Source organism: Tilletiaria anomala (genome assembly GCF_000711695.1).
Source record: "Tilletiaria anomala UBC 951 chromosome Unknown K437scaffold_85, whole genome shotgun sequence".
Classification (NCBI taxonomy): domain Eukaryota; kingdom Fungi; phylum Basidiomycota; class Exobasidiomycetes; order Georgefischeriales; family Tilletiariaceae; genus Tilletiaria; species Tilletiaria anomala.
In genome coordinates this window covers 1-19,977 of record NW_013546937.1, presented here as the reverse complement: position 1 = coordinate 19,977, position 19,977 = coordinate 1, and the positions used below count along the sequence as shown (strand labels likewise).

General features: G+C 56.0%; 6 protein-coding genes across 6 annotated transcripts; 2 read left to right on the top strand and 4 right to left on the bottom strand.

The window, feature by feature from the left end:
* Positions 1-500: 500 nt before the first annotated feature.
* K437DRAFT_264151 (uncharacterized protein) lies at positions 501-4,055 on the top strand (the record flags this gene model as incomplete). Its single annotated transcript, XM_013386091.1, has 3 exons — positions 501-618; positions 721-3,915; positions 3,988-4,055. 3 exons carry the CDS (start codon positions 501-503, stop codon positions 4,053-4,055), a joined length of 3,381 nt encoding a protein of 1,126 aa, XP_013241545.1.
* Positions 4,056-5,151: 1,096 nt separating this feature from the next.
* K437DRAFT_258453 (uncharacterized protein) lies at positions 5,152-6,779 on the bottom strand. The gene has a single exon (XM_013386090.1). It carries the CDS (start codon positions 6,497-6,499, stop codon positions 5,291-5,293), a length of 1,209 nt encoding a protein of 402 aa, XP_013241544.1. The 5' UTR covers positions 6,500-6,779; the 3' UTR covers positions 5,152-5,290.
* Positions 6,780-9,521: 2,742 nt separating this feature from the next.
* Positions 9,522-10,866, top strand: K437DRAFT_258451 (uncharacterized protein). The gene is made up of 4 exons (XM_013386089.1): positions 9,522-9,770; positions 9,895-10,120; positions 10,205-10,525; positions 10,599-10,866. Exons 1-4 carry the CDS (start codon positions 9,637-9,639, stop codon positions 10,815-10,817), a joined length of 900 nt encoding a protein of 299 aa, XP_013241543.1. The 5' UTR covers positions 9,522-9,636; the 3' UTR covers positions 10,818-10,866.
* Positions 10,836-13,763, bottom strand: K437DRAFT_180992 (uncharacterized protein). Its single transcript, XM_013386088.1, has 2 exons — positions 13,392-13,763; positions 10,836-13,316 (listed from the first exon to the last, which is right to left on the bottom strand). The coding sequence occupies exons 1-2, from the start codon at positions 13,606-13,608 to the stop codon at positions 11,005-11,007; spliced, it is 2,529 nt and encodes an 842-aa protein (XP_013241542.1). The 5' UTR covers positions 13,609-13,763; the 3' UTR covers positions 10,836-11,004.
* A 1,852-nt stretch (positions 13,764-15,615) lies between these two features.
* On the bottom strand, positions 15,616-16,527 carry K437DRAFT_275575 (uncharacterized protein; the record flags this gene model as incomplete). Its single annotated transcript, XM_013386087.1, has 2 exons — positions 16,205-16,527; positions 15,616-15,916 (listed from the first exon to the last, which is right to left on the bottom strand). The coding sequence occupies exons 1-2, from the start codon at positions 16,378-16,380 to the stop codon at positions 15,616-15,618; spliced, it is 477 nt and encodes a 158-aa protein (XP_013241541.1). The 5' UTR covers positions 16,381-16,527.
* Positions 16,528-16,849: 322 nt separating this feature from the next.
* K437DRAFT_275574 (isomerising glucosamine-fructose-6-phosphate aminotransferase) lies at positions 16,850-19,977 on the bottom strand. Its single transcript, XM_013386086.1, has 6 exons — positions 19,891-19,977; positions 19,769-19,807; positions 19,622-19,694; positions 17,790-19,520; positions 17,476-17,715; positions 16,850-17,380 (listed from the first exon to the last, which is right to left on the bottom strand). Exons 1-6 carry the CDS (start codon positions 19,891-19,893, stop codon positions 17,349-17,351), a joined length of 2,118 nt encoding a protein of 705 aa, XP_013241540.1. The 5' UTR covers positions 19,894-19,977; the 3' UTR covers positions 16,850-17,348.

Genomic DNA, 19,977 nt, shown 5'->3' with positions numbered 1-19,977 from the left:
CTAGCTAAAGTCGCGCTTTGGTGTTAAGGTGTGCGCCCCGTGCGCCCACAACTCAAACCGAGCGCACTGCTGTGGCGCCGCGCTCACCTGCTGTTGTGTGAGAGGCAAGGGCTCCAGCGGCGGGCCCTGGCTTGATTGCAACAATCTATCAACCATCAATCCATTTAGCATTCCAATCACATACATGTCATCCACTCGGCTTGGTTCAACCAGGACGGAGGACGACGCTGTATGCGCACTGAGGCGGCGCAGAGGTCAGGTATACGCCGGCATCATCGGTTGTGCGTGAGGACGTTCGCTCTCGCTGGTCACGCCATGGCCCGGACATGCCACTCGTACATGCCTGCTTTGATTGATCAGTCAAATTGAGCATTTGACGGCCAGACGCCTTCCCCGCACCGCACCGCACCCGCATAGACTGGGCTGTCGGCTTACGATGCCCTTGTAGGCTCCCGTGAAACGCCCATTCAAGCTGGAGATTGGTAGACGATACACTCCTAATGACGACTACTTCCTCGGCCGTCGCTTCCGGCGCCGCTACTGGCAAGCTGGCCCTGCAAGTTCAGCCTCCGGACGCGCAAGAATTTGTGCAAGAATCACCAACCCCACTCATCCCAGGTGAGCGAGTGTCAGATTCGACCTAATGACAGGCGCCTCAGCGAAAGAAAAGACATCCCACCTACCCGTCCTGACAAGTTGCTTTTGGACTTGGCATGGCAGGCTCCTTCGATGACTCTTTTCCTTCCTCGGCATCGAGCACAGGTCAGGAATTTGCTAACAGCATCAACAATAGCGGCACAACAGACGGAGCGCCCAACAGAAAAGCTGCTGGCATGAGTCGATCCTTGCGGATCAGCGTTTCGCCAATCACTTCAACCGACTATCGCACCTCAGCGCCCATCTCGCCAGGGTCGATTCTCGACCTATACACTCGCTCGCCGACGTCCGATGCCAGGTGCAGCGCTTCGCTCAGCGCCTCGCCCGGTCAACCGACTGTGACAAGCTCGTCGGGAGAGTCGCTGCGCCAAGGGCACCAAAGCAGCGAGTCTACGCCGATGCCGCCACCGGCCGATGCGTCGGAGTCTGCGCAAAGAGACCAAAAAATGTCCGTGCCGATCGGGCAGGTTGTTGTAGATGCCTGCGCAGATGGCAACCAGGCTACTGTGCCGGCCTTAGCTCCCGCATCTGGACCAACGCGCAGTGATATCTGGCCTTCGTATGCGGACAATGGGGTACGAGCGTGCAAGACGAGTGACTCGAGCGCGGCTGCAGGGGGGGCAGGTCTAATGACTGGGACGGGATCATGGCCGTTGGCTGGGGCAGTGAATGCAGGAGCAGGAAAATCGTCGTCGCGACGGCCAAATTACGTCCAAGGCTCTCCGTCTATTCGGGCCCATCCGATGATGAATACGAACAACAGCAATACCCATGCGACGGGAGGAGGCGGTAGCTGTGGGAGTCCACAGGCCCCGTTCGGCTTCACTCAGCCCCCTCTTCCTTCACCGCGCTCGCGCTCGAGCACCAACAATTTTGGCTCTGGCGTTGCTGCACCAGTCTCGCATTCGCTAAACGAGCAGGACTCCGCGACATCGGCTCAGTCAGAGGACGCAAGTGCGTCGTTCGCTGCGAGGGCAGGCGCAACATCCCTCACTGAAGCAGGATCTTCCTCCTCTACAGTCAATGTGGCCTCAGATATTAAGAATGTCGCGACGACTTCAAAGACCACATCGTCACCCTCCAAAAGAGATGACGGCATCGTCGATCCTGCAAGTCTCTCCATTGCTGCCGTGCAGCAGCTGCCCGAGCTAGGCATTGCTCATCCGCAGAAGCGCCCGGCGTCCGGATCGGACATCTATCCCGTCTCGGAGGATAGTGCACATGCCATGTGGTCCCAGTACCAAGATCAGTTTGAGCTGACTGATGGAAACAATGACATCGATGATCCGAAGCGAGCCGCAGCGAAGCCTTCGACAATACGATCATTGACATTAGGGTCTGCCGCTGCTGATTCGTCGGAGCAGCACAAGATATCTCAGCGTTCGTGCATGCTTGCCGAGGTGTATGACCCCTTCTCTACGACAACGGCACCGGGGACCACAGCGCCAGTGGCTCCTGCGGGTTCGCCTTCTTACTACGAGATCCCAGCTGTTTACCAGGCCAAAGCCATCACTGACATCAATGCTCCGGCACCCCCTGCTAGCACTAGCGATTCTGCAGCCGAAGGCACAGACAAGGAGACAGATGGAGCTAGCGACGCCTTTTCCGCATCGCAAGAGGCGCCGCACATTCCCCATAGGGTCAGCAGCTCCTTTCAGGGAGGCGTGCCTCCTGCTGCTACTCGTACTGCTGATGCCTCAACCTCGGTCGTCGATCCCCCCTCGAGCACTGCCGCGCACCATGTCCCATTGAAAGCTGCCTCGCCGCTCGCGCAGGCAATACCATTCGAGGATGTGTACATGGATGCGGGCAGTGTCATTATCCCTTCTCGATCAGATTCAGGTGGTTCAGACGACTTGGGACACCTTGATCCCAAAATGGGGGGCGTGGACCCCGCGATGCTCGAGAGCAGCGTTGCCATTAGCGCATCAAACACAGCCTCAGCTTTGACAACGACGTTGACGTCCGCGCCATCAGCGGCACCAAGAGCAACCACAGCAGTACGTCTCGAGCAGGGGCAAGAGCGAACCAGCGGTGGAATCGACGCCTCCGATTCGTCAGATTATGGATCTGACGCGCACGAAGAGACTCTTCAGAGACCACCGCGGCGAAACCGGCTACGCGAAGGATCCGACAACCAACTCCCTGTGGGTCCCCAACGTCCTTCATCGACACTCATTACCACCGCAGTTGGCGACTATCTCGAGGATAAGATGGAGATATCCGCCCCTTCTGAGTTCTCCTCGGCACCATCGGATGGCGATCTGACAGCCGAGCAGCAGGCTCAACTCGAAGCGCGTCTCGAGAAAGAAGCAGACGAAATGGATCCATCGAGACCGCGGACGCTACAAGAAGCCCGCGCTTTGGCACGTGAACGGGCTCGCTTGCGGCAGCAACAGGCTGCGCTACCAGAAGGCACACCTGAGGTCGTGGCGGCAGTTTCGCCGCAGATGCGACCCAAGCGCGATCCGCGGCGGGGGACGGCGGAATCGCAAGTGGTGAATTCGACGTCCATGTTGCATCACTCGTCCGAAATGCCGATCCAGAATTCACGCGCTGTGCTCGAAGGCAGCTCGCAACCCGGCTCTGGTGGTTTGACGCTGGATTCGATACCTTCGCGATCGGCGGAGAACGGGGCGTTGTCCACAAGCTTGCGTGATAAGCGTAAGGGCCAAGTCTCGCCTGTCTTGCCGCAGAAGCAGACTGTGTCACCTATTTCAGGGATTAAGGACCTGCAAGCTGCAGTCAGCGCCTCGATGAATGACATCAGCTTTGGTTCCACAGTTGAAGCTGTCAGCCAGGGATGCGCAGCACCGCAGACGCAACACAGCCCAACCGCTTCGCGCGGTGTATTGACCCCACGTCAGTCCTCGCTGGCGCAACTGCCCCAGACGAGCAGCTCCCAACCATCATTCTCCGGTAACACCCACAGCAATTCTGTGACGCCACGCATCGAGCACGTCCCGGCATTCGATTTCCGACTAGGGCCGATGGGTGGCCCATCTCTCGCTGTCGACAGCCACTTTGCCGAGCAACCTGTGTACCCTACGCCCCTGGTCACGGTGGGCCGAATTGAGATCTACGGGAAGACCTTGCCGTGGCCGGCCGCATTCGATTCCTCCAAAATCATCGAGAAGAAGCGCAATGCCGCTTGGGATCGGGCCAAGCTGTATGCCATCGCAACGAACCAATTGCTCACGACCCCAACCAATCTGGCTACATGGGTTGAGGTTAAGAACAGGCCGACAGCAAAACTTGGTGAGTGCCCTGGCTCTTCGAGCTGGAGTATCTGCTCGTTGCTGACAATGATTTATATGAAGCGGCAAACAGTGCCCACTCGTACAGACGGCAAGCACGCCAAGAAGCATCATATGCAGCTTCCATCCGTTCGGACATGACCTTCCCCATGCGCGGTGATGGTGGCAAGGCCAAGGAGATCACCAGCGTTCCCACTGTTTCCTTATCTAGTGTCAGCGAGATACCCACCAACATTCCCTATCCGGGAGTCATGCAGCAAGACTACGGCACTGCAACAAGGAGCTCCATGGAGCGTCCTTCATTTGAGAACAGTGAGAGGGTCCGGCAAACGCCGTCCAACATGTCTGGTGCCGGCGGCTTCTTGGGCGGACTCACACGGCGAGCCAGCCGACGATCCGAGTCATATCCTGCTGGTCTACTTCCTCTCTCGAAAACAATACCTGGCGGTATTCGCGGAGGATCGAAGCCGACGATCTCTTCCCCTTCGGGTCCAGTCGTCCTGCTTGGTCAGCATGGCCACATGAGTGCTAGCAATCTGCTCAACATGTCTCAGCGCGATCAGCCGGCGCCACTGCAGCAGCAGCACAACCCAAGCCGAACAGGGACCATGCCCGTGGCTGGACCACGGGTGCCAAGAAGCGGTCGAAGCCCGAGCCCGACAAAGTCGGCTGTCATGCGCACTGCGTATATTCAACGGGTAGAACAGGCCCCGCCATCGCCAATCACGTCGATGTCGCCGCCATCGGCAGCGGGCTCGATGTACTCGGACATACCACGTTCACCTGGCTTGCGCGGCACTGCTGCCTTGAACGGTGACTCAGATCACAGCCTCAATGCGCTCGTGCCGCCCCCTTACGGCGCCAACAGCATCAGTGGTAGCCTCAGCAAAGGAGCGCGCAGCTCTCTGAGCTATGGCAGCGTACGCGGCAAGTCGTACTCACCAAGCAACGACGACCCCGGCTTCAAAGAGGCGCTCGACAAGATCGCGGACGTTCTACCCGACGCAGACCGCAACATGCTCTCGGCGTACCTGCATAAGACGAACGGAGACGACCTTGCGGCGATCTCAGCGTACTTGCAGGATGCGGCGGATGGGAAAGTGCACAGCCGCTGAGGAGACCAACCGAAAATTCGACATCAATGTACTTTGCCAATGTACTTTATTACTACCAACATCCTTTGAAGAACCAGCTTGGTTGAACACCAGATAGTACGACCGGGTTGGCTTTGAGTGAGCTGCAAAGTAAGATCCGTTTTGGAAATAGAGAAATAATTACAGGAACCATGCTACCCGTTACAAAAACAAGCAAAAAGCAAAAAAGCAGAGCGAATGAACGCAGGTAAAGATGAAGAGTTTCGCGGAACATGCCCTTGTCTAGTCAAAGTATACCGTCGATCCGGAGAGGTCGACCTGGCGCGGCAGCAGACCGTCAAACGAGCTGTTGTGATGCCCGCGCTGCAGCACGTGCTGCACTGGGACTACCTTGCTGTCCGTCTTAGGCTTCTTGTCATCTGCCTCTTTGGCCACTGCACCTGCATTTTTGTCTGTTGTCGTCACCGACTGGCCCGGCTCTGGCCCGGCTTGTTCGTCGTCCATCTTGAACGCGATGCACACCGGTGGGTGGCCGTCCGCAGCGTGTGGGTCCGCAACCGCTTTCTTGTCGTCGGCCGGCTTGGCAGCTGCAGGTTTGTTCTCCCCTGTTGCTGCTTTGGCCTTGTCCACCGTCGTGATCATTGCAGCATCGTCCGTCGCCGCCGCCGGCTTCTCATCTTTGTCGTCCTTCTTCGTCGCATCAGCAGCAGGCTTCTTGGGGTCATCGCCATGAGTGAGATGCGACGCGCCTCGGTATTTGCCAGCGACGACCTCGCCGTCCTTGAAGGCCCACGAGCGCGCCTCGCCATTGGCAAAGCACAAGACATGATAGTTGCCCTTGCTGTGCTCGCCGTCCTTCTGGTACGCCTTCAGCGCCGAAATGTGCGTGTGCGGGATTTCTTTGTCCTCAGGCCGACTAGACGCAGGCCGAGACGTTTGCCCGTTTGCTTCGACTGCCGCGCGTTGCTGAGGCTGCGTCATGAATAATTGCTGAGGCTGTTGTGCGAGTTGCTGTCTACCGTGGTGCTCCTTTCCATGGTGCTCCTTTTCATGGTGCTTCTTGCCGTGATGCTCCTTTTCATGGTGCTTCTTGCCGTGATGCTCCTTTCCATGGTGCTCCTTGTGATGGGAGTTCTTCTGGTCTTCCTCCAGCTTGAGCGTCTCCTCCTTCTCCATGTTATGTTTCTTGTGCTTTTTTGTTTTCTTCTTGTCCTTTTCACTCTCTTTGCCCTTCTTCTGGCTTTCCTCATTGTCCTCTTTGTTATCCCTCTTGTGCTCCTTGTGCTCGCCGTGGAGCTTGTCGACGCCTTCGTGGACCTTGTGCTCGTTGCCACGCGCGACGAACAGGTTGTAATACTGCTCAGCGAGCTCGAACTTGCGGGCCACAAGCTGTCCTGGAAAGTTTACATAAAGGTCCGAGTAAGCGCTGACGCTGCTGGTGACGGAGAGCAGAGCGGCGACGCTGAGGAGGCCGGAGGAGGTGACAAGCATGTTGCGCAGTGGTGAAAGTATGCAGGAATGGGTGATGTATCGATTTCCAGCGCCACGAGCAGAGGCATGCAGACAGGTGGCGGTGCGGTGAGGTTGCTGAGGGTGGGACTGTGTATAAGAGGGTAAAAGCTGCGTTGAGACCGGCCAGCGGTGACTTTAGTAGAGTTCCAAGCAAACCTCGACGAGAGCGTGTATTGATCTGGGGATTGGGGGGGAAGGGGGGCAGAGCGATAGAGGTCGCGCATGGACGAAAGGACCCAAGGCCCGCCCATATATACATACTCTTCACCCACATCCTAGATGGAAGAAATTCGCGCCTACGGATAGGGCGCGAATAAAGCCACAAAGTGACGCCACGCCGCTTCCTCTCTCTCGGATGCTCCGAGTCTATTCAGGGGGATGGATACGCCCAAAGGGCCCTCCATAGGTCGGCTCCGAACCCTCAAGATCTCCGCCAAGGTGCAGTGAGTCAAGCCACAGGCGCTCTGTCCGGCTTCCCCGAAGCCCTAGGCACTCAGACGCTCATCAGGCGTCCTTCTTCACGCGTCACTCTGCTTTCGTGCCATAATTCTAACCCACGGTGTATATTGTAAACCCATCTGTCCAGGCCGTAACAGACAGACGGCAACAGACCGCGGGGGGAGATATGCGATGTATCATGAAGCCCGGCAGAGCCCAGAGCCTCAGGACGCCCGTGAGGATGCTGCAATGTACAGTAATACATATGTAGCGCGTTGAGGACAATAAAATAGACTGCTAGGCTTGGCAAGACCGTAAAGCTGCAATCTTTAGGGAGCAGTAGAGCTGTCATCAGGTCGTTGTATCCTTTCGGCCCACCAGTCCATAAATGTCTGAACATCTGAACCGCGACACATCGCACAGGAAAATCACGACATCTCTTTGCCCGCGGGATGAGCGACGCTGCCTCATCCAAATTCATTATTCCAGAATTGCACTCTGTTGGACTCCGCCACTCCACGGCTCCGTTATGACTGACAGAAGTCAGCATCAGATATTCGCACAGGTTAATTATTGCCGTGTTCATAAGATGTAGCACTCTCTGCCTGTAGCATTCTCTGAGAAGCGCCTCAGTGGGCAGCAGCTGGCAAACGGACAGCGTCACGCCAGACACCTGGACGCTATATCCCATGTGTCCAAACATACACAGTGAATGGCCGGTGGACTTTTCCGGAGCAAACCGCTCTTTTTTGTCTTGTAGCTTCAGCCCTCAACCACTGTGGCGCGCTGATTGCACTGAACAGGGGCGATCTTCCCCTACCAAACCAGGTCGGGCCCCTTGTTGAACCTTGAACTTGAATGTTGAAGCATGATCTGAGGCTATGAAATAAAAGGCTAGGAAGCTTACTCAGGCGAAGCTATTTAACAAGACCGAGCTGTCCGATCCGCGTCCTTTCGCGTCTTGCAAGTCATATCGCCCGACAACCCTGGAGGCCAGATGGCCCGGATGGCAGGCCAGGGCAGGCCTCGAAGCCTTGCATTGTGACACTGGTGTCCAAGAGGCTCGCGCAGCGAGCCGCTGGCGTTTTGTGCGGGGTCTTAGGTGTACCCGTCCGAAGCCTCTAAATCACTCGTCTATTTCTTGCATTTTGGGCTTCTGTGCTTTCCCGAAGGGACACCACAGGCAGGTTCTGTTCCAGACATGCCCCAGCAGTGCTCTAGCGCTTGATCATTCAGGTGCAGTACATTTGATACATAGCCACAAACATGATCGCATGATCTGCACTACACATGCAGATTTCACATATCCCATCAGCGCACCAGCGCATCAGCTGCCGTCCCATCGCTTGTATCTTCCGAGCTGTTCAATGCACCCTGGAAATTTTGCACCTGTGAAGAGAAGTGAGCGTCGCCTTGCATCAACATGCGTGTAACGTGTCATCGCATTTTGGATACATTCCGAAACCGTTCCTGCTTTATGATCAGAGCTTTTTGCTCTCGAAGCAAGCGGTGCGCTGTGGCAATCAGCGTACAGGCATCTGGCCTGTGTACAGATCGCACAGGTGCACTCTCGGGTATTGTGCGAAACGAATGCTATATATATGGGAGGGCAGCTTGAATCGACAGGATATTCGACCAGGGTCAACCAGCCATTCGCAAACTTGGGTATTTCTCGTTCTAGACCGTTCAGCGTTCAACATTAGCTCGCACATGTGCAGTCTACTTGGTTGCTGCTGACCGGCGCTACCGCTGCCTTGGCAATGAGCGGCAAAGTAAACAAGGTCTCCCAAGCGTCAGAGCGTAGGGGAAGGCCTTGCGTTGCTATGCATGCATCATAATTCACAATTTCCAGGTGCGCCAAGCGGTGCAGAGTGATTTGTGGTGGATAAACAGTCGCTTCAGGTCGCTGCAAAGCCGTCGTCCTCGTGGTCAGGAGCAAATAGCACGTCACCGTAGCGGAATGGGTGGCTACGCAGCACTTGCCTTGACTCGCTTGATAACGTGCCACTTAAAGACATGTAGGTACCTCTCAACAGATTTGATGCCGAAAAATTGTCTAGGACTGCCTGTCATCGTGTTCGCTTTTAAGCACTTTGCAAGAATGAAGGCATTGATCACCTTGTCGGAATGATGGAAAGTCGTGTGTGAGGCGAATGATCGTGCAATTTCGGTTGAGGGCCGAGTCACTGTCCCAGTCGCGCCCCCCAGCACCAAACGTCCACCATACGTGACCGCCAACGTGTAGCTGCTCTAAGGTGTCAGCCCGGTCTTGTGACTGGCGGACTGAACGTGTCCGAGATTGACACAACGCGAACGAAGACGATGGGTCGAGCTTGGCACAAGCCTAGTCCGGGTCAACCAGAGTATGGCGCAAGGACTGAGGAGACTGATGCTCGCGTTTGTAGGCGTGCCCGCCTCCGTCTCGGCCGAGAATTCTTCTCGACAAGTGAAGGTCCCGGAGTGCTCGCTAGTGCCTGCTTCTGACAGTCTAACTGCCATCGTCACAAACCACAGTCTAAGCCAGCGGCGGTCGCTCTTCACATATGCCATGCCCCATGCTTCCTAAGGACAGACATACATGATGCCGTTGGCTTTCTTCTGCTGATTGGATATCGTTGATTGCGGAAGGGACCTATCAGAGGCAAGGTGACACAAGGATGTCCTCGCTACGAAAGACGATGACGCCCAGCTTGCTGGCTGCAGCGCTGACGCTACTGATGTTCGCGCTTTCGGCTTTCGGCGTGAGCTTCAGGGTGCACGACGGCAAGCTGTCCGTCTCGTCCATCGACGGTTCATCACGCATATCCAAGACGTGAGCATGACTTTTCATATCTGAAAACGCGGGGGAGATGAACGAATGGATTCGTCTTCATGTTCGTCTGGAAGGACGCGTTGCTAACACTTAACACTTGCTTTGTTACCTGGCCCGACAACAGATTCTCGTCGTCATCTCCAATCGACGTCGCGCAACCGCTAACGCTCGATGCCGATGAGATCCTCCGCGTGGTATTCAAAGTCAAAGATCCCTCGCAGAGCGTAGAGGAGAAGCAACGACCGCCGCACCAGGTCTTCATGGTCCTCTCTGATTTGGACAACCCTGCCGTACAAGACACTACGGTGCTGCCGGTCAAGAAGAATACCGGCAAGGCTACCTACAGCTTGGTAAGTAGAGCATTCGTGAACGGGACATTCCCTTCCCCAGCTCCTTCACACTCACCGCATGACCTTGTTCCCGTCCTCATGCAGCGAATGGACCGTCTGCCTGCGGACATTCTGAGCTCGTCCGGGAAGCTCGCCCTGATGCTGCTGGTAGGAAGCTTTGGCGAGTCGACCGAGCCGCTCGCGTACCCGATTACGGAGCTAGCGCTCCCAGCTGTCCTGCGTCGCAGCCCAGACGAATTGCCATCAGCACGACGTACACAGGAGAAGGAGCAGGGATTCCATGGATGGGAGGAGAGGTGGCACACGTTCGGAGTTCCAGCGAGCGAGACCATGCCGCCCCGCATTGTCAGCTTGGCAGTTGCCATCGGTACAGTCGCTGCACCATGGCTTGTCCTGCTTATGCTGGTGAATAACCTACCTCTTTTCATCCAACAATCCTAGTATCAGACGCTGACTCTTCTTGCTCCACGCTACCCAGCTCCGCTCATTACCATTGCAAATCTCCTCGCTGACAGCCAAGCGTGCGCCCCTGCTCATCTCACTCATCTACCTCGAGCTACTCGCTGCCAGGTACTGGCTCGGTGGGCCTTCGATGACGCTCTTTAAGATGATCCCATGGCTTCTCGTCGGCGGTGTGGCGACGCTGCTCACAGGACGGCATGCGCTTGGCGACCTGCGGAAAGAGCGCTTGCAGTAGTCGATTGTAAATGTGTAGGAAATTCGAACAATTGCAACGTTGATACAGTACACGAGATGCGAGCGTGGTACAACTAGCTTGGTATTGCCCTACTATTATTGACGAATCCACGCAGATTCCCAAGACACCGGAACAGAGGCTAGGCTTAATGCTGCGTAAAGAAAGTATGAGGTGAGGAGGACGTCCTTCAGACGGGGATGTCGAAAGCATCGCTCCTCCAGTCGTCCTCTTTGGCCATCTCGCTTGCCTTGGCATCCGTCTCGGCGGCCGACTTGCGGAGCTCAGCTTTTCCCTTGCTGGTGAGCATTTCGAACTTCCTCTTTGCCTCCTCTGCTTCTCGCCTGTGCTTTTCTGCCCAACCCTTGGGGCCGGCGTCGGCATCGATGATCGGCTGAGGCGAGCCGATGGCGAGCAGCCACTCGCCGCTCCTGCCCTTTTTGACGATGCCGCGCTTGCCGACCGAGACGGAAGAGCTACCTCCGGAACCGAGGCTGAAGGGGTTGATGCCACTGCCGAAGAGGGCGTTGAAGTAGCCGGTGATGGACGGGGTCCCGCCGCCGCCGGGTGCAGAGGAGAAAGGGTTGAATGCAGCGCCAGAGTACTTGGAGAGGGCGACGCTGCGCTCATGCATGGCGAAGAGCTGCTTATCGGAGTCTTCGAGAGCAGAGGATATCTGCTCCTCGAGCAGCTTGCCGATGATCGTGCGCAGCGCAGGGCGCGCGAGAGGGATGAAGAGGAAGTTCTGGATAGGGTGGTGCGACTGGCGCACACTAATGTTTAGCTGCGAAATGTCGACGTCCACCTTCTTGACTTTCATGTACGACTCGCGATCTTCGGGTTTGGCGTTCTCGAGATGGATCATGAGAGAAATGCCCTTAGGGCTGCTGGCGTCGAGCGAGAGCAGGCCCCAATCGCGACGGTGGAAGTAGGCGTTCTTGCGGTGGATGTAGAAGGCAACGTCGGAAGCCATGATGCGCAGACCCTCGACACGAACGGTGATCTCGCTGTCAAACGTGGTAGCAAATGCAGCATAGCCGTTGTGCAGCTGCACCTCGTTCCTGTTGAGGATTTGGATACGGTCCGGGATGAAGTTGCCAGAGCTTGCCGCGAGGTTAATGCCATCTACAATGACGTCGACATCGGCGCTCTTGAACTCGATCTTGGGTAGCGGGACATGGCTGATGCTCGAAAGGACGCGGGGCAGCCAGACATCGGCAATGTCTCGGTACAAACCATGCGCTTGGCCTTGCAGCAGCTTGACTGTCTGCTCAGCGAGCGTCTCGAGGTCGGCGCCGAGCTTCTGGAACGCGACGAGAAGTCCGCAGCTGTCTTCGTCGCTGCACAGCGCCTCGCTGAACTCTTGCAGCCTCTCGCTGAGGTTCTGCGCGTCTTTCTTCCAGTCGGAGTTCGAGTTTTGCAACTCCTGCGCGCGGTCGTAGAGACTGTCGATGCGTCGAGACGCCTTAGAAGTGGTAACGTAGCCCGAATCTTTGAGGCAGCGCTCGATGAAATGGCTGACCTCGGAGAAGTATGCTGAGAGGCGGCCGTCTTTACGGATGTCCTCTGCGACCTGTTTGAAGGCATCTAGGACGGGGTCGAGGCACTTTCCGTTTGCAAAAGCCTCGACTATGGCTTTCAAGTTGCGCGCCGCCTTGTCGACGTGGTCGTTGGCGTTGATCTTCTCCTTTCCATCCTCCTTGGCCTGTTCAGCAGCGGACTTGACCTCCTTGCCGTACTTTTTGATGAGGTCGATGAGCACATCGACAGACTCCTGGTACTCTTCATGCTCCTGGATGGAGATGATAGTCTTCTTGAGGCGCTCAATGAGGTCGTCCTTGGCGTCCTCTGATGAGCCAGTGCGCTCCTCGATCCACTTCTTGGCGTTGCTCGCCAGGTCCTTGACGTCGCGCTTGAGCTTGTCAGCGTCAACATTGAGGCCGCTAACCCTGCCCTTCTGCTTGGTGTTCTCCTCACTCTCGCTGGACATGCGGCCGTGGCCGATGCCGAGGGCGGTGTCGCGCTTCTCGACTCCGCTGGCAGACTTGGCACTCTCAGAAGGCCTGGCGCGCTCGCTGACTTCACGGATCTTGTCCGACGCGACGCTCGCAGCGTCGGCGAGCAGCTCCCTGCTGGCAAAGAACAGATCAGCAATGATGTGGTTGAAAGCCTCGTCGGTCACGATGAGCCAACCAAGCTTGCGGAGAGCGTTGACGGCGCGCTCGCTGTCCTTGCGGAGCTGGCGTTGGCTGGGTGTGAAAGCTGATGGGTCGGACAGGTCCGTAGCGATCGACGCTTGCGACGAGTGGTACATGAACCTCTGAAACTTGTCATCGTCATTCTTGAGCTCTGCGAGCTGCTTGAGCTGGTAAAGAACATTTTTAAAGTCGGAGATGATTCGTTCGCCTTCTTCGGAGAGCGCACCGGTCTTGTTGTATGGGCCAGTCTGGAAGATAGAGGTGGACTGAAGGTAGTCCACCCACTTGCTCAACTGCTCCGTGCCTTTACACCCGAGAAATTATGCAAATCAGCCTCTAGAAAGCACCGTGGCACGCAGGGATGGCGAAAATGACTCACTTGGAAGTTTGCCAGCCTTAAGCGCAGCGACAGCATACTCGATGTCGGGTTTGGCCCTTTGCAGGCTCTGGTGCGCTTGCTGAGTGATCTGTTTGGCTTGACCTGCAGCAGGATTCTCCTTTTGCTGCGCAGTCGCGCCGTAGTCTTTCGCGGATTGCTCTTGGCTTCGATGCGAGGGCAGGAGCGGCTCGCAGCCTGATGAATTGGAACCTGTCATAATGTTGCTTGGCGATAAGGTGCTCTGTAGGCTGTTGTGCTTCTGTGATGTATAGTGTGCACTTGCTCACGGAATAGTTGGATGCACGTGGATGCAATATGCTTCGGCGGTATGGTATGGCATACATCCTCAGCACAAGCATATGCTGGATGCATCGCTTGCTTATATACGAAAGGAGCCCGACGCGCGATGCACCGATGATGAGATGCATTCTTGCACACGTACGAACTGTGTATGGTGGTTTGATAATGACGAGGGTCCCATGTGACGGGTTGGACGAGCACCCCGTCCAAGGGCTCTCAATGGGATTATTACCAAGCAAGCAGAAAGGCGGCACGTCCTCGCAGCCTTAGCGAGTCTGCATCATCATCGGGGCCCGCGCAGGAGCAGGCAGCGCAGTGGCACCTCTCACGGACGGAATCAGACACCAGTCTGGAAGTCTGGAGGTGTAGTGTCGACAAAAGTTCTGCATCTTCACCCGCCCGCCGACTGTCGGTCGTCATCAGGAGCGACCGCCAAAGCGTTCGGCCACCTTGCAAGTGTAGGAAACAGAGATCGGGTTCAGCTTCCATTCTTGTTTGACATGCGGACTATATCTTGTGTGTGCAACGCCCATTTCACATTGAATAAATAATAGCCATACGCATCTCATCGCAATCCGCCAATGTCTCTCTAGCCCCAACGAACTCACTGCAGTCTTTGTCCAGAAAGTGACTCGCACCTAAACCCTCTCGTTTCGGCACATCTCTAGAGGTCCCGAGCTGCCTGCCCAAAAGTGAGCCACGGTGACATGCATTCCGTGGACCCGCACGGCTCACCAGGAACTTTTCACAGCCTTTCTCTGGAGGGCGTTTGGAAACCATCGCAATGACAGCCATTGGGCGCCGCGAGGGCATATGCATTTCTACACATTTGAAAGACTGTGCCAGATTGTACAGTTCCGCTGCCCCCGGGTTGAGCGCCATAAAAGGGTTGAGCTCAGCCAGCCGGGTCCGTGAGCGAAGCGCGTGTCTCATCGTCGATGGGCGGGGCTGGGCAACGAGGATACTTGAAAGCCCGAGGATGGAACGCGGTCACACGCATCACGGTGACGAAGGAGGCGAGGAAGGCTGGACGACAGCGCACGGATGCTGTCTGTCGGAAGAGCATCGGGAAAGGGTCAGTTGGGCGTGCAGCAGACGCAGTCAATGGATTGCCTTCTTGCCAGCGAGCAGCCGTGTCCAGCAGTGCTCCGGCCAATGGCTACCTTGATGAGCTTGCTTGCACAGAGGGGATGTCCGTCGCTACCGCTGCAGCCCACAACATCCGCAGGCAGAAACCAACCTTTTTTTCGTTCCACGATCTCCGAGGAAATGGAAAGTGATCGAAGCCAGTCTACTCTGAGCGCACTGCACAAGCTCGCGGTGACGTATTTCTTGCATGCCCCTTTCTTTCTTTTTCTGTCAACTCCTGCATGTGTGCCCTCAAGCTTAGATACGTCATTCTATTCTTTTGAATCTTTTCACAGCCATAGACTAGTAGACACTCCCGAGATCAACGGCACAACTGGCGATGCGTAACCCTATGTACCCATCCTCCTGCACACCACACATGTGCCACCCCCGTCCTCGGCGCTCCCTACACACTTTATGCCATACGGACCTCGTTTCGGCTTGTGAACTTCTCTCTCACGTCGGGGTGAGAAGAACGAAAAATATGATGACTCTCATCGCAGAGTCGATTGACGTTTTGTAAAAGCGCTGCAAGCCATTGGCGCATAAGGAGAGAGTAGGAACAGGTATATCCAGGGCAATTTTAGGGCATCCAACGCTACGTCTTGCATGTGGTAAGGTGGATGAGATGGATTATCAGGTTTGCAGTTCCATCAAGGTGTCTCGTTACTCGTAGGGTGCGATATTACAATACTTTTCGCCCGGCGCCAGCCGTTATCCGCGTCGCAAATGGCCGACATTCTCCGTTGCATGCCCCTGATTCGGCTCGCCCGAGGACACCGACCATGCGACATTCTTAATGTTCCATGTGATAGGCCTTATCGAGGTTCGGCCCTGATCTTAGCAGGATAGCTGGTTCCGAAGGGAAAAAGTGACTCTTAAGTGCACGGCCCGCCTTGCAGACACAGACCAGCGCCACCATGCGGGAGGATATGGTCGTCTCATAAGAATCCGCCTCCGCGACTCTTGGTAGTCGTGAAGAGGCAATGCTGGTTGTTCGGTGCATCTCCAAGATGCTGACGTAGACGCTGTCTTCGTGGGCGACCACAGCCAGCAAAGATGTTAGGCCCCCTGCAACTGGGCGGCCGGAGCACGTGCTTTGAGAATGAAATTTAATGTGTGAGCAAGTTGAAGGAAGTCGCTTGAACGTTCCTTTATGCGGATGGAAGCTGTGCTTGGATGGACGATGGCGCGAGTATGTTCACATTCCATACCTCGGCGAATAGGGAGAAATGCAGCCATCTGCTATAGGGGTGTTATAGGGGGCTATCTTTCTTGAGCCCGGCATGCCTGACTTGCTTCATTGTGCTCCAAGTCGCTGAGCAGTAGTCATCTGCTCTCGTGCTCTGGCCCTCGCATCTGCAGGATGCAGAGATGCACCTAACGGTGCATCGTTCGCCGAGGAGTCGCCTTGGAGAGCAGGCCGCTGTTGCTGCGCGTCGCTCATCTCCGAGTCTTCGCCAGCCCTACCTGCGCTTGCTCTGGCTTCCTTGCGCTTGGCGATGACCTCGTCAACTTCCTTTTGCGAAATCGTGATGCGCGTAGGCGGTCTGCGAATCATTATGGCTCTCCTGTCCGCGCTGCGCAGCAGTCGAATGCGAAGTAGTTTCACACGCAAGGGGAATAAATAACCGACGCGTACAATGTGCAGGCAATGTCGCAAATGGAGCACGATAAAGTTGCTGCGCAAGAATCGGCCGTTTCAAAGGGTGCGCGGAGAGCCAAGGACATGCCGAATGGGGGTGATGAGAACCAGCGAAAGGAAATGTTGACGCGTTTACGAACGACACTTGGTCTCACGAGTCGAGTTCCCACCTGTCTGGTTGATTACGTACGTATCCCTATCATCTCTTTTCTCCCTCTCCAACCTATAATCAGAGGCTCAAGGGCCCAAACAGGCTTCAGCTTGGAGAGGGAATAAGTAACCTATCGTTTATCGCTCCTTCTTTACCTCCAACTCGCAAGTTGCAACCATGAGAATGATATTCTCAAGAGCTGTCAAAGAAGTCGGCAGCAAAGAGATATCATGACGCTCTGGAAATATCATGGCGCTCATTTTCGACAGTGGAAGACCGCGGCGGCGAACGCTCCACAGCGATCAAAGAGTAATTACATTCAAATTCATTCGTTTCTATGCGTACACACGCCTGCGAGAACCAACGACACCAGAGACGTATACTCATTCCACACCGATGACGATGTTGTTGATGATGTAGTTGTTGTTGGGAACTGTTCCGAGCTTTCTCGCTCGCTACTCGTGCGCCAAAACGATAGAGGGAGAACGAACGCGATGCACAATGCAGGGCTGTCCACGTCCATGATCAACGCTAGCTGATCGGCGCGTTGGGAAGATCCAAGCATACAGCTCGAAGAAACGAAAACGTTTGATCGGCTGCTGACTTGCTATACTCCGCCCCCCGCCTTCTTCCACCTCGTGATAACTTGCCGTGTGACTTGATGATTACGGCATGTGCGTCCCTGCTCCCGAAAAGCGAGAAAACTGACCATGCTGCATGTCCGCCGCGGCTTTCACTCGACAGTGACTGATTTGGCCAAGTTTCCTAAGGAGAATAGAACGAGGTGTCAGCAAACTCAGCAAGGACTAAAGAAGGAACGTGTGAATGCGTCCAAAAGGAAAAGAGACGCGAACACGTACTTGGGAAGTCAACATTGACTCCAGCTGCGGTCGCAAGATGGTACGAGAGCAATTGCAGCGGAATGACAGTCAAGAGGCCTTGCAAGCAGTCGACGGTGCGCGGGACGCGGATCGTCTTGGCGTCGGCGCCAATGTCCTGGTCGTCGTCGTTACAGATGATGATCGGCTGACCTTTGCGCGCGGTGACTTGCATCAGCGCCGAATGAACCTTGGGGTAAAGCGAGTCCTTTGTCATGATCACTGTGCGAGGTTGAGGTCATCAGCATATCGCGCGAGCAGTTTTCATTTGGCTGGACACATGGACGAGAACTTACGAATGACCGGCATGGACTCGTCGATCAGCGCGAGCGGGCCATGCTTGAGTTCACCAGCGAGGATGCCTTCGGAGTGCATATAGCACACCTCCTTGATCTTGAGCGCTCCCTCGAGGCAAGTAGCGTGCTGGTACCCTCTGCCCATGATGAGCAAGCTCCTCTCCTTGCTGAGCGTGTTGTACGCCAGGTTCTGCAGCGCCTTATCCTGCGCGAGCACGTTGCGGATCTGGCCGGGAAGATCGTGCAGGCCGTCGATGATGGCATTGCGCCTGTCCGCCATGCTGATCCGGTCCTCGGAGAGCTGCACGGCCATCATGATCAGGGCAATATACTGGGACGTGTACGCCTTGGTCGACGCGACGCCGATCTCGGGCCCAGCGTTGATGTGGACACCGCAGTGTGTCTCGCGGGAGATGGTCGAGCCGACTGTGTTAACGACACCAAGGCAGAGCGCGCCCCTCTCCATGCAGTACCGCAGTGCCAGGATCGTGTCCGCGGTCTCGCCCGATTGGGAAACAAACACGCAGACGTCATCTCGGAAGATGGGCGTCTTGCGGTCCAAAAAGTCTGATGCGAGCTCGATCGATACGGGGATCTCGGTTAGCTCTTCAAAGATGGAACGCGTGGCGAGACACGAGTGGTACGAGGTACCGCAGGCGACAAACACGATCCTCCTGCACCGCCTCATGGTGTTGAGGAACGCGGTCAGGCCGCCGAGCTTGACCTGACGGGTGTCAAAGTTGACGCGACCGCGCATCGTGTTGACGACACTCTCTGGCTGCTCGTAGATCTCCTTTTGCATAAAGTGCTCGAACTGGCCCTTCATGATCTCTGCCAGCTCAATCTCCAGCGTCTCAATGGAGCGCATGCTCGACAAGCCATCGTTGCGGCGCAGGCGGTGGATGTGCAGCTCGCCCTTGCTGATGTGCGCAATGTCGTCATCTTCAAGGTAGAGCACACGCTTGGTGTGCTCGATGATGGCGCTGGCGTCCGAGGCGACGAAGTACTCGATCGGTTGCGGCAGGCCATCTTCGCTGAGGAAGGCGCGCGACTGGGTGCGCATCAGGTTCGGGTTGCCGTTGGGCACCTGCAGGCCGCCAGAGCCGGGCTTGCTGGGCTGTATGCCGGGTGGAGCCAGCAAGCTAGGGTCGGCGAGGTGCGATGCTGCGTCGCCTGCTCCAGCGGTGTTGCCGAATTCGACATCAACAAAGTCGACCTTGAGCTTCTTCTCTGTCTTGACACCGATAAGCAGGGGGGATCCGCGCCTGGCGCAGACCAGCTCGCCAGGGTAGTGAACGCTCTTGAAAACAAAGCTGAAAGCTCCCTCGAGCTCCTTGATGACGCTCTTGACAAGCGAGGTAAAGTCCGGCTTACGTCCCTGAGCCGAATCGTAGAGGTACTTGCAAAGCTTGGCGACGCTCTCCGTGTCGGTCTCGGTTTCAAACTGGAAGCCTTTCTTCTCCAGGACGAGTTTAAGCTCTTTGTAATTGGTGATGATGCCGTTGTGTACAACAGTGAATTCGTTCTTGGTGTCCGATCGGTGAGGGTGACAGTTCAATGGTGACGGTTGTCCGTGCGTTGCCCAGCGTGTGTGCGCCATGCCCATGTGTGAAGCGAACGTCTTGGCAAGGTCTACCGGGGCCTGGGCAATGTGCTCGCGTAGGGCGGCCACCTTGCCAACCTGCTTGAAGATGAGAACATCTTTCTCCGTGTCGCCATCAACCGCGCATCCTGCGTCCAAATGGAGTCCAGCAGGATGGCCTCTTCAGTGAGCTGCCCCTCCCTCCGTGCCGCAATGCCGCCACCTTTGAAGCAAGGGCGTGCGCACTCACCTGCGCTATCGTATCCACGATATTCTAGGCGGGCAAGACCATTGACAAGAATCTCAATGATTTGCCGGCGGTCCTGTTATAGACAAGAGAATCACAAATCTCAGCACTACTCTTTTGAAGCAGCGAAGCGTGGCGGTTCTTGCTTACCTTGTCGACGAGGTGGTTCTGGTATGCGATGATTCCGCACTGCGCGCATCGGGGAAGGTGGCATCAATGGAAAAGAAGTGAGGACAGGTTCAATGTCCTAATCGAAATGCGAGGCAACGCACCATGATGAATCTGTAGCAGACCGCGGCTGTCTTTGACTACTTGCTCTGAATGGTCGAAGCGAGACAGCAAAGTGAGAGATTGGGGTA

What these genes read in the sequence shown, in the direction of transcription:
- K437DRAFT_258453 (XM_013386090.1), bottom strand. Translation starts at nt 6,499, where the DNA reads ATGCTTGTCACCTCCTCCGGCCTCCTCAGCGTCGCCGCTCTGCTCTCC.
- K437DRAFT_258451 (XM_013386089.1), top strand. Translation starts at nt 9,637, where the DNA reads ATGACGCCCAGCTTGCTGGCTGCAGCGCTGACGCTACTGATGTTCGCG. An exon ending in TCATCACGCATATCCAAGAC is followed by an intron (nt 9,771 to 9,894) that starts GTGAGCATGACT and finishes GCCCGACAACAG; the next exon opens with ATTCTCGTCGTCATCTCCAA. An exon ending in GGCTTGTCCTGCTTATGCTG is followed by an intron (nt 10,526 to 10,598) that starts GTGAATAACCTA and finishes CACGCTACCCAG; the next exon opens with CTCCGCTCATTACCATTGCA.
- K437DRAFT_180992 (XM_013386088.1), bottom strand. Translation starts at nt 13,608, where the DNA reads ATGACAGGTTCCAATTCATCAGGCTGCGAGCCGCTCCTGCCCTCGCAT. An exon ending in TAAGGCTGGCAAACTTCCAA is followed by an intron (nt 13,317 to 13,391) that starts GTGAGTCATTTT and finishes TCGGGTGTAAAG; the next exon opens with GCACGGAGCAGTTGAGCAAG.
- K437DRAFT_275574 (XM_013386086.1), bottom strand. An exon ending in TCGTGGATACGATAGCGCAG is followed by an intron (nt 19,521 to 19,621) that starts GTGAGTGCGCAC and finishes ATTTGGACGCAG; the next exon opens with GATGCGCGGTTGATGGCGAC. An exon ending in AGTCAATGTTGACTTCCCAA is followed by an intron (nt 17,381 to 17,475) that starts GTACGTGTTCGC and finishes TATTCTCCTTAG; the next exon opens with GAAACTTGGCCAAATCAGTC.